The sequence below is a fragment of the Larus michahellis genome, chromosome 18 (assembly GCF_964199755.1).
Source record: "Larus michahellis chromosome 18, bLarMic1.1, whole genome shotgun sequence".
Classification (NCBI taxonomy): Eukaryota; Metazoa; Chordata; class Aves; order Charadriiformes; family Laridae; genus Larus; species Larus michahellis.
Genome location: NC_133913.1, coordinates 4,303,821 through 4,318,532, shown reverse-complemented (window position 1 = coordinate 4,318,532; position 14,712 = coordinate 4,303,821). Strand labels below are relative to the sequence as shown.

At 59.4% G+C, this 14,712-nt stretch overlaps 1 protein-coding gene across 1 annotated transcript in view; it reads left to right on the top strand.

Moving 5' to 3' along the window:
- The first annotated feature begins 3,962 nt into the window (after nucleotides 1–3,962).
- MRC2 (mannose receptor C-type 2) overlaps nucleotides 3,963–14,712 on the top strand; it is a 29,476-nt gene continuing 18,726 nt past the window's right edge. Inside the window, exon 1 of the mRNA XM_074562106.1 lies at nucleotides 3,963–4,522. Within this exon, the coding sequence (XP_074418207.1) occupies nucleotides 4,432–4,522 (91 nt within the window). The 5' untranslated portion in view covers nucleotides 3,963–4,431. The remainder of the gene's footprint in view (nucleotides 4,523–14,712) is intronic.

Genomic DNA, 14,712 nt, shown 5'->3' with positions numbered 1-14,712 from the left:
CGGCTGCGGCGCCGTCGGCCATCGCCTGCACGCAGCCGCCGCCCCTCGTCTGGCAGCAGCTCGTTAGGGCCAGAGAGGTCAGACAGCTTGGAAACATCCCAGGGGAAGGGAAAAATGCGTTTCCTCCCGATCCGCTCCGACGAGTAGCAACTGAACTGGTACTAAACTGGATTAGGAGGAGAGTAGGTGAGGAGCTGTTAGCCATTATTGGGGGAATTAATAATTAGGAAGTGCTAATTATCTTCTAATCACAGGGGCCTCCAAGACATGGGATGAACCAGGCCAGGAGGCAGCAATGCTCCGTGGGATCCGAAGCCTTTCGTCTCTGCCGTGTCCTGTCCTTTGGATGGGACTCGCCTCCCGGGAAAGGGATGTCAGGTTTGCCCGGGATGGATGGAGGGTCCCACTCATGGGTCTCCACGGCTCCATCACGTCCAGCCGCTGGCGCCTCGGTGGGTGGGATGCCCCCGGAGTGGTCTCCAAAGTTTAGGGATGGGAGGGAGGATCTGGGCAATTCCCTCCTCTCCTCCGGGCTGTCGCACTCGCTCCCCGCGGGCAGCCCCCGGCGCGCGTCCAGCCCCGGAGGGCGAGCGAGGCTGTTCCCCCGGCGCTGCCTCAATTAAAAAATAATCCCTGGCTTAAAAAGCCCAACAGCCCAGATGCTGATGTACTTAATTGGGCCCCCCCCGGAGGGTTTGCATCCCCAAAGCCCGTCCTGGCACCGGTCTGCAGGTCCTTCCTGCCTTGCTGGGAAACAACGGATTCATTTATTTTCACAAGAACGGCCAAACACCACGTGGCCGGTTTACACGTGTGTGTGTCCCCCCCCCGCGATGTGCCATCTCGGGGCCCGATCCTGCTCCCTGCTGGAGGGAGCGCTGCCGTCGTCTTGGATCGATTAAAAGCATTGTTTCACCTGGATTTTGCGTGGCAGAGTCTGGGTGTCGAGGTCCGACGTGCTTCCCCCTGCGCTGCCCAAATCCCTGGAGAGCTCGAGGAGGAGGTGAGGCTCCCGCGTCCCCGGGGATGCTCCCATGGGATGGGCACCGCAGGCGTCACCCTTTCCGCACCGGTGCACCCAAATCTTTGCACTGTGCCATGTTGCCACACCACAGGCAACGCCAAGAGCAGCCGGACCCTTTCAGCCATCAGGGAAAGGAGGAATTTGCTGCTTTTTCGGGTGGGTCTGAGCACAACCCTTGAACACGGGAATGCACGGTGGGTGCCAGCCTGCGCCGCTGCCCCGGGGCTTCCCAGCACAATCCCAAGCGAAAAGCTCAACGTTCCCAACCCGGCTGCCACCGCACTTCCCGATATTCCCACCTCCCCTCTCAAAGCTTTCTTGGTTGCTCCAGAAATGGAGGAGAATCGGCTCTCCAGCGGCCGGGCGATGCCCAGGGGAGCCAGCGCCTCGCTGCTCAGTGGGAATTTTCTCCTCCCGGGTTTTAGGGATTTGGGGCTTTTCTTTGGTTCTGGCACATTGGGGTGCCGAATCCCCGCCGGGTGCCTCGTCTGACCCGTTCCCTCCAGCCAGAGCTCCAGGAGGGGGGCAGCACCTGCGCTGTTTTGGGGCTGATGGTTTTCCAAGGTGCAAATGGCTTTTAGCAACGAAGAAACCCACCCCCCCCAAGCAGGAATCCGTGGTGGCCGCGTGGCTCCCGTGGCAGTGGGCATCCTCGCACAGCAACACGCAGCCCGACGGCCGTAGGAAGCCGGGAAAATGCTCATTTCCAACGTTTTCCACGCACACTGCCTTCTTCGCCTGGCTTTCGGGGCTGGGCAGCCCTGCCTAGAGGGGAGGTATAAAAAAAAAAAAAAAAAGAAAAAAAAAGTTTAAAAAAATATTTAAAAGTTTTCAAAAGCCTTTTCTATCCAGGTCTTGTATACGGGATATATCCGCGTGGGGTGCTGCGTGATGCTCTTCACCCCACGCTCCTCGGCAGGGTCCCGGGAAGCGCCGTCACCCCCAGGGCTGGAGGCAAGAGGCCGCTCTCCGGACGGGGGGGGAAGGTGCCACCATGTCCCCCAGGAGTGGAACACACCACACCCAGAAGAGAGAAGCAGCAATCTGTTTTATTGAGGTAAAATGATAATTTGACAGAGTTCAATATATTCGATGGAATTTTAACAAAGTTTAACCGTGATTTACCAAGATTAAGTTTGACGACAAGGTTCACCTTATTAATTACCGCGTGGAAAGAAACATAGAAAGGAAAATGGAGTTAGAATGGAGTTAGAATGATTCACACAGAGACCGGAGACGCAAAGGGTAAGGAAGACCCTCCGCTGAGTCACGACCCCTTTGCTTTCCGAACCCCTGACGGAGCCGAGGTGCCGTAGGTCCAATCTTCGTCTCAGACTTGGACAACGGTTTATGTCTAATGGAATTACCTCTACAAAGTTCATAATAATTGAGTAGCTCCATGGATTCGTGATGTTTCACTCGCATTAGTTCAGCGTGCCATCGGTCACTTACCCAGGACCTGGCGCGAGGGAGGGATCTCTCCGCCTTGGGCGAGGAAGGAGCTCCTAGTCTTGGGTGAGGGACCTCGAACCTCGAGAGGCGTCCCTGCGCGAGGGGAGAGTCACCGGGCGTGCGGGGCTCCAAGTGGGCCCATCCTGATGGTAACGTTCGCAGAGTGAAGTAGTTGGCTGCTAGTCAGCAGTACAGACAGGACAAATGTCTTCGTTTCAGCTCCGGTATCTCGTTCCGTACTTTGGTGATTTTGCATCTTGGGCTTCAAAACCACCTTTCCGAGGCACCTTCGCTCCCTTGTGCGCGATCCAGGAGCTCTCCGGCTTGCAGGTTCACCACAGGACGTGGGGCCTGTTGCTCCTTAGTCATCCCGAACCAAGCTACGGCGAGGGCTTGAGTGTATGCATCAGAAACGAGCTGTGTCTGACCTCAGCATCCCCCACCCAGAGGTGAGCCGGGAGCTGCCCGGCTCTGTGCCGCAGGGATGGATGGATGGATGGAGGGAGGGAGGGAGGGAGGGAGGGAGGGAGGAGGATTGAGCTGGGCTGGCTCGGCAATCCGTGTTTCGGATAAACCAACCCCTCCCAACACCCACGGGTGCCACCCAAAATGTGTGGCAGCAGCTCATGCGGCCCTTGGCTCCTCTTGCCGGCGGAGGTGGATTCCCACGCTGAGGTCCCGAGACAGAGAAGGTGCTCGCTCACGGCTGAGCGAGACCCGACGTGGGGCTGGTGGCACCGTAGGCATCTCCCACGCACTGTCGGGGGCACCGGGACCGCCTGGGGGGCAGGGGGATGGTGCGTGGCCCCTGTGCGGGGGGAGCCAGCCCTCCCCAGGGGTTTGCAGGGATGTGCTGGCCATCCTGCAAAGCCTCTGCTTTACCCCCAAACTCCACCTTCACTCCAAATCCCACCATCACCCCCAAACCCCACCATCACCCCTGAACCCACCCTCACCCCTGAACCCACCCTCACCCCTGAACCCCACCGTCACCCCAAACCCCACTGTCACCCAACTCCACCCTCACCCCCAAACCCCACCATCACTCCCAACCCCATGATCACCTCCCAACTCCACCTTCACCCCGAAACCCCACTGTCACCCAAAACCCACCTTCATCCCCAAACCCCACGATCACCCCAAACCCCACAATTACTCCCAACCCCATGATCACCTCCCAGCCCCACCTTCATCCCCAAACCCCACAATTACTCCCAACCCCATGATCACCTCCCAACCCCACCTTCATCCCCAAACCCCATCATCAACCCCAAACCCCATCATCACCCCCAAACTCCACCATCACCCCTGACCCCACCATCACCCCCAAACCCAACCTTCATCCCCAAACCCCATGATCACCCCTAACCCTATGATCACCCCCCAACCCACCTTCACTCCTTAACCCCACCATCACCCCAAATCCCACCACCACCCCGAACCCCACCTTCACCCCAACTCCACCATCGCTCCCAAGCCCTACCTCCACCCCCAAACCCCACCATCACCCCCAAACCCATGATCACCTCCCAAGCCCGCCTTCACCCCCGCACCCCGCCGCGGGACGGAGACCCCTCCCCGGGCCCGGCCGCCGCCGCCGCTCCCTCGGCGGAGCCCCCGGGCGGCCGCCGCCGCCGCCCCCCCCGGCTCTCGGGGCCGGGCCCACCGGCGGGGGCAGCGCGGCTCCGGCTGACGCAGTGTCTGAGCCCGGCACGCTGCTTTTTTTTTTTTTTTTTTTTAATTTAATTTATTTTTTTAACTTTTTCTCCCCCCCCCCGCCTCCCTCTCTCCTTTCGGTGTCCCTCCTCCCTCCCTTTTCCCTCCTCCCCCGCCTCCTCCCCCTCCTCCTCCTCCTCCTCCCCCTCCTCCCCCCCCGCCCCTCCGCCGTCCCCCGGCCCCGGCGAGGGAGCAGCGAGGCCCCGAGCGGAGCGGAGCGGAGCGGGGCAGCGCCGGGCATGGGGCGCGGCTCGGCGGGACCGCGGCCCCTCCGCGCCCCCCTCTGCTGCCTCCTCGGCCTCCAGCTGGTGCTCGGCGCTGCGCACCCAGGTGGGACCCCCCCTTACCCCGACACCCCCCCCCCCACTTGAGTTAATTACCGGGGGAAAGGCGGGAGAGCAGCGCGGGGAGGGATGCGGGACCCCCCCCAGCCCGGCTCCGCGGGGCGCTGCCCGGGGGGGGAGGGGGGGGGCGCTTGGCTCCGGCGCGGTTCACATCGCTCCGGTTTATTTCCTCCCGGGATGTTTTATTTGCTTTTATCGCCGTTTGTTTTGCTTCATCCTCCTCCGGTCGCGCTTCGTTCCGCCGCGTTTTGTTTTCTCCCGTTTGGCCGCGTCGGGTTTTTCTCCCCCGTTCCGTCGCCTTTTCGCTCGCTTTTATTATTTTCAGTTTAACTCCCCGCGCCGTGCGGCCACGCAGCGTCTGGCGAGACCGGCGGAAACGCTTCCGCGGCCGCGGGGGGAGCCCCGGGGGGGGCGCCGGGGGGTGCCGGGGGCCCGCAGCGCCCCGCGGCCCCGCTCCGGCCTTTTGTCTCCCCGGGGAGGGCAGTTGGCGGAGGGGGAGGTCGGGAAGGGGCCGAAGTGTTTTGTTGGAGGTTTCCTCCCTCTCCCATCCTGACACCCCCCCCCCCCTCCTCCCGCCGTGTTAATCCTATGGAAAAGTCCCCCTGCGGGATCGGGGCCCGAGTGGGTAATTCGCAGACTTTTTTTTTTTTTTTTTTTCTTTTCGTAAATTCTCACAATAAAGTCAACGGGTTGTATTTTTTTCTTTTTTTCTTTTTTTTTGTTTAAAACCTTCTGAAGACACCATGTGCCAGATGCCTGAGGCTCCTCGGGACGGTCCCTGGAATTGCCATTTGAGACACGTTTTACCCCAGGATAGTCTAGCACAGAAGCGAGGAACAGCTTTTTTGGCTTCCTTGGATTAATTTGGCCCTATTGAGAAAATTTTTTTTTTTTTTTTTTTTAAAAAAAAGCAAAATTGGCTACTTTTGCCTGAACAATAATAACCGTAAACCCTTGGCCTATTTTATTAGAGGACGTTTAGCAAATCCAAAGCAGATTTGGAAACGGCAGCATGGGAGGGCACCGCTCCCTTCCTCCCCCCTTGCCCCCAGCTTTCCCCTCTCCCTGCCGGCGCAGCAGCAGCCGCTGGGCATTGCGAGGGGCAAACCCGGGGTTGCCGTCGCTTCGTGGTGATGCCGTTGGGCGACGGTCCCAAGTGAGGGATCCAGCCTGGGATTGGAGGCTCACGGCTGGGAGAAACTGCTTGTCCGAGAGATGGAGGAAGGAGGCGGCGATGGGGAAGGAGCCCCCCATTCCCTGGGGCGTCCAGGAGAGCGGTGCTGGGGTTTGCTGCCAGTTGGAGACATCTCAGCTGCTGGTTGGAGACATTTCAGCTGACCCTCCAAGGTTCCGCAGCTGAATTCCTCTTCAACCTCCCCATAATTTCCTTGAGGGCCCTGAATTCCTCCTTTTGTGGCTTTTAAGGGGGTTACTTGGTCTCAGCAGGGCTTAGCTACCTGTAAGCACCGATTCTGGCTGTTTCGCCCTGAAAAATGTCGGTGGGATGCAGGTCTGGCGAGTGCCGCGAGCCGGAGGACAGAGGCACCTCTGTGCCGGCGGGAGCGCGGTGGCAGCCGGCCCCGCGCCGGGGCAGGGCGAGGAACAAGGCGGCTTTGAGCTGCCTCCGGCCCCGTGCCGCGCTGCTCCCGCTGAGCGTCCCGCTGGCCCGTGGGCACGGACACCCGCAGTCCCCCCACCCCATCCCCGCTTTTCCGCTGCTCTCCCCAGCATTGCCCCGGCTCGCACCCAGTGGGCGAAGGGGAGAGGGGATGGCGCCGATGGAGGTGGCACATCCGAGGTCCCCTAGCGCCAGGCTGGGTTTGCAGCTCGGAAAGGACCCTGGCTGGGATTTTGGGATCGGGGTGGGTTAGTCCCAGGAGTCCCCTGAGCGAGTGCTCTTTGCAAGGACGCCCTCGGTGGGGGCTGGCCTGGCAGACGGCGTTGGGTTCCCCAGGGAGCTGACGCTTCCTTGAGGGGTTCGTGCCAAATCCTCTCCCTCAGGAGAGCCGAGAAGGCGGAGCAAGGCTTTTGGCAGGAGGTTTGTGGCTCCTCGATGGGGTATTGCTCCCGCCTGCCCCATCTCTGCCCCACGGCTTAAGCACCCACGCTCCTGCCGTGGGGAAACTGAGGCAGCAGCTCCCGTCCCACCATGACTACAGGAGGGACGAGGTCCCTGCGTCGGTGCAGGGACATGGCGCTGCCGGTGCTTTGGATCAGCTTCTCCCCGGTGCGCAACCAAGTGCCTGCGGCCACCCAGGCTTTGCGGCGAGGGGAGGGGGCGAAGGGGACCCGGGGAAGAATTTCCAGCCTGTAAAACAAACAGAGCCGCCTTTGCGTGAAACTCCCTCCCCGTTTTCCTCTTTGCAATGGAAACGGCTCGTTGCATGGCAAACGCCGCTCCAAGAAGTTGTAACTCGGGCTTCTTTGGGTTATTTGGGAGGAGGAAAGGGGAATGGAGGTGTCGGCTTCGCGGCTGAAAGCCCAGCGGCTCGGTGCCTGGCGGGGTGTAGGGGACAGCCGGGGACCTCGCCGCCCCGGCACGCTCAGCAGCCAGCCGGGCGGGACGGGGACACGGGGTGGCCGCTTGCGCAAGAATTACAAGAATGAAAAGCAGAAGACACTTAGCCTTGGGTAGCAAAAGTGTCCCCTTCCCCCAGAGCCGCCCAGGGCGGTGCGGTGGCCCCGGGAGGTTTCCCAGGTGAAGGTGCTGCCCCGGGACACCTTAGTGGCGCGCGAGAGGACAGTGATGGTTGAAGCCACGTTGCGGGTTTCTCTCTTCCACTTTATTTCTGGCTGGGTTTCTCACCTCTCCCTGCAGGGCAGAGGCACGCTCCTGCCTTCCCTCTTCCTTAAATATTCTCTGGGGAAACTTTTTGCCCCGAAATCAACGCAAATGGCCGCGGAGGGGGTACGGTTGCCGGCTGCTAACTCATCTTTTCCAGCTGGTAGATCCGTAGCGGGAGACTCTGGCTGTGGTACCTGGGTGGGTGCTCGGAAAGGGGTTGTTGCCCCAGTTGTCGGCTCTGCCGGGGGTCCCGGCGCTGCTCCCCGGTGTATCGCGCCCCGCTCGCCTCCCTCCAGCGCGGCCGGTTCTCCGCTGGGAGCGTGCGCTGCAGCCGTCCTCGCGAGCCCGTCCCAACCCAGCCGTTTCCTCGAAGGGTTGTTCAAGCAATTTGTAAAATTTTGTTCTTCACGTGCAGCCGAGGGAGCAGGATTTTAATTAATTTGAACTGTGCCGAGACTGCGGAGCATCGACATTTTTCTCATTCTTAAGATTACTCACAGCCCAGAAGAGACCCGCACAGATGCTCCCTGTCTTAAAGGACCCATCTTTAATTAATTAAGGATTAGAAAATGATTAGTGGATTGACTTGCAAATTCTTGGGATTATTCTTTAGCCCGGGAGCACAGGTTTGGGTGTTTGCAGGGGGTACGGGGCGTTTTTCAAGCATGATGTTCCCTTCATCCCCATCCCGGTGAGAGCTCGGTCCTGATTTACGCCTCGTGCTGCTGAAACGGGGACATAAATGGGATTTCTCCATGTAAAACAGCGTGTTTGCAGGATGGTGCTGAGACCAGGAATGGGGAGATCGAGCCTTTTCCTCCGCCTGAATCCAGCCACGGCGACTTTGGGCTCTGCAGGGAACAGCCCCATTTACCCTGGTCTTGCCCTTGAGGGCTGGGCACGAGGCAGGGAAAGAGCACCCGGGGGGAAGTTGTGTGTTAGACATTTTAATTAAAAGAAAAAAAAAAAAAAGCTGTGGGACACCAGGGGCTGATCCTTGCTGTGCAGATGTGCTTGGCCTTGGTAAAAAAGGGGGGGTCGCTTGTCTGGAGACCCTGATGGTGCCGCTCGAGGTGTTAATATCAGGAATGGTGGAGAAACAAGGGAGGAAAAATCTCTGGGTCGTATTTTTTTTACTACTTCTCTTAGGGAGTTTCTTTAGTAGTGTTGAAAATTTTGGGTTTCGGCCAACTGTGCTGGAACCGCGTCTATGGGGACACATGTCGGGGCTGTCCTGCGTGTCACATCGCACCCCCGGACGTGACCACGAATTTGCTGGCCGGGGTGGTCTGTGCTACCGGTGGGAGATGCTTTGGGGCGAGCAAATCGGAGGCGAATCGGTGCCGAGATTTTGTGGCTGGGTGAGAAGACGTGTGTGGGACAGGACATTCACGGCGACGTTGGCACCGTGTCCCAGCAGGGGGGAGCCCCCTCCGTCGCCACTCCTGGCCGTGCTCTCAGGGGGTCCATCGCACTCCTCCATCCCAGCTGGAGCCCGTTCGATGGACGGCGCTGCCTTCCTGCATTCCCAGGGAGGCGGCAAACCTGGGATTTCCACCTCTGGGTGCCTGCAGCCGCTGTGGGGCTGGGGGCTGGAGAGGAACTGGGGGAAATTTGGGGAAGATTTACATCTTTCCACCCTTTGCTGGGTACCGGAGGGTGGATGCTGGGGCTCCTGGCTCCCTTGTCCCCTGCCACAGCTGCGAGTGAGTCACTTGAGCTGCCCAGGGGCGAGCATCCCCCGTGGAAAACAGCTGGACCTTTATTCGTCCGCATCCCAGACAGGGTGCGGGGAGAATGGACTTGGTAATGTCTGCAGGGAGGCTGAAACGCGGTATGTGGACCCCGTCCAAAACCTTTGCGAGGCAGCAGAGAGTAAGCAGGGTGGTAGGTAGCCTTCATGGTCGCAGCCAAGTAAGGAGCTCGTCTCGTACGGCTCCCACCGTATAAACAGCAGCTTCTCCGCGCCGCTGGGCGAGCCAAGAGGAGTTTCTGGGCTCCAAGTGCAGGTCCTGCTGCCTCATACCCTAAACCAGGCCATCGGGAGCTTCCCTTTCTTCCCTGTAACCAGAGATCTGCCCCTGATTGCCCAAGGTTTATTTTAAAAACAAAACAACCACCCCTCATTTTTATTCCGGAGCTTGGCTTGGAGTGCCCGGAGCTGCTTTCGGCCGAGTCCGGCCCCAGCTGAGCCCCGGGGATGTGCTGGGCTGGGATGAGCCTGCGGGACGTCGGGCAGCATCGCTGGTTTGATGCAAACCACGAGTTTAGGAGCGTTGAAGGTGGGGGGGTCGGTGTCTGCCGGCGATTCTCGAGCAGACGGGGGCGGTGCCACTGCCCCGTCCCGAGCCAGAAGCTCACGGCGTGCCATGGGGCTGCTGGTACGGTCTGTGTTTCCTTCCCTTTTAATTATTTTTTTTAGTCTGAAGTTCCTCTTTTAGGGGTTGCAGAGAGTTTATGGATGCCCAGAAGCGGCTGGGGGGGAGGCGGAGGAGTGCTGCCCTCCCCGCGGGCTGGGGCCGCTCTCGCGCCCCGTGGTCGATGGCAGCAGGGATGCCCCAGCTCTGCCCTCGGGAGCTCCCGCGGGCACGGCCACTGCTTTTCCTATCACCGCGTCCCTTTCCGAGGCCTTGGAGGGGCACACAGGCTCCTTCCTTGGGCCAAAAATCGCTGCTCTTTGTGGCAGCGGCCATGCTTTTACTCTTCTCTCTACGCTGAGACCTTGGGGACGGCGTCAGCGGATGGCGTGCGAATGCCAGCGGTGGCAACGCTGGGCTTTGCCGGGAGCTTCTTTCCAGGAAGAATTTAAGATGGAGCTGGGGCTTTTCCGCGCCGCTGCTGCAGCCATCAGTGTAGCCGGCGGGCGCAGTGCCGGGGGGCAGCCCTGGGGCCGGGGGGCAGCCCTGGGGTCCTGCGCTCCCGGGTGTCCCCGGAGGGTGGATTTTCGGGCCGGGTCTGTCCCCGTCCCGGCAGCTCCCTCCCCTCCTGCAGGGCTGCTGGCGGCGGAGCCTCGCTCTGTCTGGAGAAGCCCTCCTGTGTTCAACCAGCAACACTTTTTCGTAGAATAGAATGGTTCTTTTTGGTTCTTTTAATGTTGTTTTTTATTCCAGGGGGTTTTGCTTCTCTGTTGCTGATCTTCCCCTCCCCGAGTTCGGTGCGTCCCCACCTTGGTTATTGTGAATGAGCGACTGCTTCCCACACCTTTTCCTCCATCGCTGCCATGTGGGTTTCGGAGCCGCTGCTCGCCCTCGGGCAGCAATAACAGGCTAAAAAGCCGGTGGTTTGGAGCAAGTGGCTTGGGGCTGCTGTGCCCTGTTTCCCAGTGCGGGGGAGCACGTGGAACTGGGAGGTTCAGGCTGAAAGGAGGTTTCTTTCTGCACCGTACGAGCGAAGGGTGGGTTTCTGCGTAGGGATGTTCTGGGTAAAACTTTTGCGTGGGCTCACAAATCCGAATGAAGGCGTTCGTTAGCAGGTTTGCTTTCCTCGCGTGGGGGTCTGCGGCTCCTGAGGAGCTCCCGGGTCTTGGAGCTCCAGTAGAGCCCCGTTTGCTGCCGTGGCTGGGGGGCACCGCGCCAGGCTTGGAGGATGTGCCGGGTGGTTTGGAGCCAGCGACCTCCCCGGCAGCGTCTGCAGCACAGAAACCTTTGAGGAGGGGATCATCCATGTTGCTCTGTGTGTGCTCAGCCTCCCACACAAGCAGGGTTGGAGCTGTTTTTTTCGGGACACCCCAAATAAAGGGCGATCCCGAGTGAGAGCGTCGGGCAGGGAGCACCTTCGCCGGGGCGGCTGCAGGACGGGGTGAGCCCCAGTGCAGCCCCGGAGCTGCACAAAGGGCTCTGCCGTTGAGCGGGTGCCACGATGAGACTCGTGGAGGAGCCAAGGGGGTGGCAGGGGATGGGCACAGAGCCGGAGCGGCACTGCCATGCTGGGGCCAGCGTTTTCTTTCGGCTCCGGTCGGATGAAATTGCGCCCAGAGCCCTGGAGCTGCTCCAGCCCAGGATAACCGGGACCGATCCGAGCCGTGGAGCTGCTCCAGCTCAGGATAACCGGGACTGGGGTCCAGCCGGAGCTTGTGTTGTTGGTGATGGGAGGGCGACAATGCAACGTAGCAGGGGTGCTGTGGGTGTCCTGGTGTGGGTGGCCGGGCTGGGACATGCTCGGGGCAGGGTGATGCCGAGGACACTCATCCACGCTGTGCCGCAGTGCTTTCTGTGTCTGCCACCACCGATGGCCACCTCTGTCCCCTGCAGCCTCCCCGTCGCCTCTCTCATCCTGTGCTGCCCACGGTCCCCAAAATTGTAGGCTGTGAATCTTTCCTTTTTTGCTGTGGGTAAAGCTGTTGTGGGAAGGGTTGAGCTGAGTTCCCTCCGGTTCAGACTTTCTGCTGGCTAAAAAAGTGCTTATTCTAATTTAAAAAAAAAAAAAAAAAAAAAAAGAGAGAGAACCTGGAGGCGGGCACGGGGTGTAAAACCTCCCTTGAGAGCTGCCCCAAAGGATCGCGGCTTCTCCAATCTCTTCGGCGTTCAGCCGCCAGTGCCAAGGCTGATTTCTCCCGCTGTGCCAAAGCACGAGCGTCCCGGTGTTTCCCCCGTGGGAAAGGAGAGCGTTTCTGCGGGCAGAGCCGGAGTCTCGCTCGCAGCCCCAACTCCCCACCATCACGCTGTCTTGTAGCACCGGCTGGTTTCCGTGCTCGTACCAGTAAGCCGGAGGCAGCATCCAGTTGTCTGCGTGGCTGGGACAAGACAGCATCCTCGCTGAAAGCGTGGGTTTTCCCTTTGCTTTCACAGTTCCTCCGCAGAGGAGGAGGAGGAGGAGGAGATGATGGAGCAGAGCTGCTCTGAGCTGGCACTGCGGGGAAGGTGTAGGGTGCAGGAGGGAGAGGCACAGGCTGTGCAGTGCAGGCAGCTCCTCTTCGGGGCAGGGAGGAGGATCTGGCAGTGTTTTTGCCCTGGTTGGGTTTCTGGAGCCGGAGGGGGTTGGGAAGCTCTGCCCGGGGGGTTTCGAGTCTGCGGGTGGGTGTGAAAACCCAAGGAGCATCTCTGAAAGGAGTCGCCCATCACTGCGCCATGGCTGCGGAGGGCAGTGCAGGAGAGGGCGCCCTGGAAGGGACGGGGACATTCCCAGTCCCACTGGCTTGCTCCTCCGGAGCTGCCTCCTGCAAGGGTTGGGTTTGCTTTGCGGGATGCCAGGCTGGGAGAAGGGATTCATCAATACAAACTGGCCCCATCCCATCCAACTCCGCATCCATCCCGTCCATCTGTAGCCGGGTGGGAGCAGGGAGAGTTCACTCGGGCGCTTGGTTTCGGTGCTGAGCGTCGTTGTGGAGCTGGAGACAGCCGCAGCCGGGCTGGTGCTCGGTGGTGTGGCCTCTGCAGCCGCGTGTCGGAGGTTTCTGCACGAGTGACAGCTGGGAGATGGTCGGGAAGAGCCCGGATTTGGCCGAAGCAAGGGGCACCACGGAAAAAAAGACTGTCGGTGCCCTGGGGAGCCGTTTCTTCCGTAGGTCTCGAACCCCATCGGCTGGGGAGGCTGGAAGCTCCTTTCAGCACATCAGGGGCCGGACCAAGCGCCGCTGCCAGTGCTGTGGACACCAGTGGGGGTCAAGTCAGCCCCGAATTCCCTGTAAATAAGTGAAAGAAAAAAAAAGTGAAAGAAAAAGTGAAAGGTGAAGCACAGAAGGTGCCTTTGCTGACATGTGTTGAGCTTGTGTTGGTCGTCCCCCCCCGGCCCTGGCTCCAGCCTTGCCAGGAGCAGCTTCCCCACCTGTGGCACACGGGGGTTTTTGCAGGGGGAGAAGATGGAAGCGCCGGGGAGGTGCGAGGGCTGAGCTGATGGTAAAGCTTTCCTGTTCCTCCAGGACTCCGCAAGGACCAAGGGGGCCATTTGATGCCCTCTTCTGCCTGCTTTGAGCAAAGGGGCTGAGCCGAGCCGCCTGCGGGGTGCGGGGGCAGCCCAAAACCCTTAGCCTATAATTTCCTACCTCCAGCTCTTCTCTTTTTAGAGTAAAATGATATTTTGTGCTTTTCCGGCCCCGGGACTGCCCCCTCCAGTCTGGACAGCTTCCTCCGAGCACCGTGCCGCTGCGTGGCTGCTGTTGAACATCGCCCTTGCCTGGTGCCGCGCAGCCCCGATGCGGCGCTGAGCACCCCAACACTGGCTCCTGGGGCTGCCTCCAGGGCTTTTCCGACAGGCTATTAATTTTTTTATGCAGCCGGATTAGCAGATAAGCGGAGGAGGGTGTCCCGTTGCTGACCCCTGCTGCTAACGGCCACGGCGGTGCTGGCAGTAGAACAGCTTTTTCTATTCCTGGTACCGAAGTGCCGGTGTTCGTCTCCTTGCGGCACAGCCTGTCACCCAGGGAGGTCTCATCCCTCCCGAGCACCAGTACTTGGGTCCAGCGGGTCACGGCGCTGATGCTGCATCACCTCAGAAGTGCTCAAAGACACCCCCTGCCCCGTGTCCCCGTGGTGGTGGTGGGTCGCATGCGGGAAGGGGAGAGCGATGGGCTGGGTGATGCCACGGGTGATGCTGGCACGTGAGATGGGTGTTTGGTGGGGGATGAGCCTGTCTCCCGATGTCCAGGTCAGGATCAAGCCAGCTCCAGTTGGGGGAACACCAGCACCAGTTTGAGGGACCTGAGCTTCAGCCAGCCAAAATTGGCCCCGTCTGAATTTTTTGCTTATTTTTTTTCACTTGCCATGATTTGAAAAATACTTTCTGAGAAATTAAGCATTTCTTCTTCCAGTCGCTGCCTTTTTCTGTTGCACGTGTGCAGAGTCTGCTCCCCGGAGATCGCCGTGCGAACGGCCTTCACTTCTGTGTATTTGAGGTCATCGCTGATGTCATCTCGGCTGGGCAACAGGCCTTTTGCGTCATTTCTTTTCTGGAGCCGGGTCGATGCAGAAGCTCTGAAACGAAATGTCCTTCTTCCTCCATTTCTTTCCTCTTTTCAGAGGCAAGTCAGGAAGGTTCGCTGGGCTGAGATGTTTGTTGCTCGACTGTGCCGGAGCCGCCTGTAACAACATAGCTGGGGCAGGGTGAGGTTGCGGGGGAATGGGAAATGAAAACCTTTTTCAGCCCAAAAAATTCATACAATGGCAAAAAACCAAAGCAAACCAAAGCTAAATATAGCGGGGCCCGTGAGTTCGCTTTGACTTCTGGTGAATGCTTGTTGTGTTTAAAAAAAAAAAAAAAAAAAAAAAAAAGAAAGTTGCTTTTAAAACAAACAAAAAAAAACCCTGACAAAAGTCGTCTTGTTGATGTGCTGCTTTGGGCAGGTTTTTGCTGGGGCGTTGGGGCAAGAAGCAGCTGCGCAGAGCCCCGGGGGCGGCTTTTTCGCTTAGAAAGAAGCATTTGAAGCAATAAAGTTATCTTTTAAAAATGACACGTCA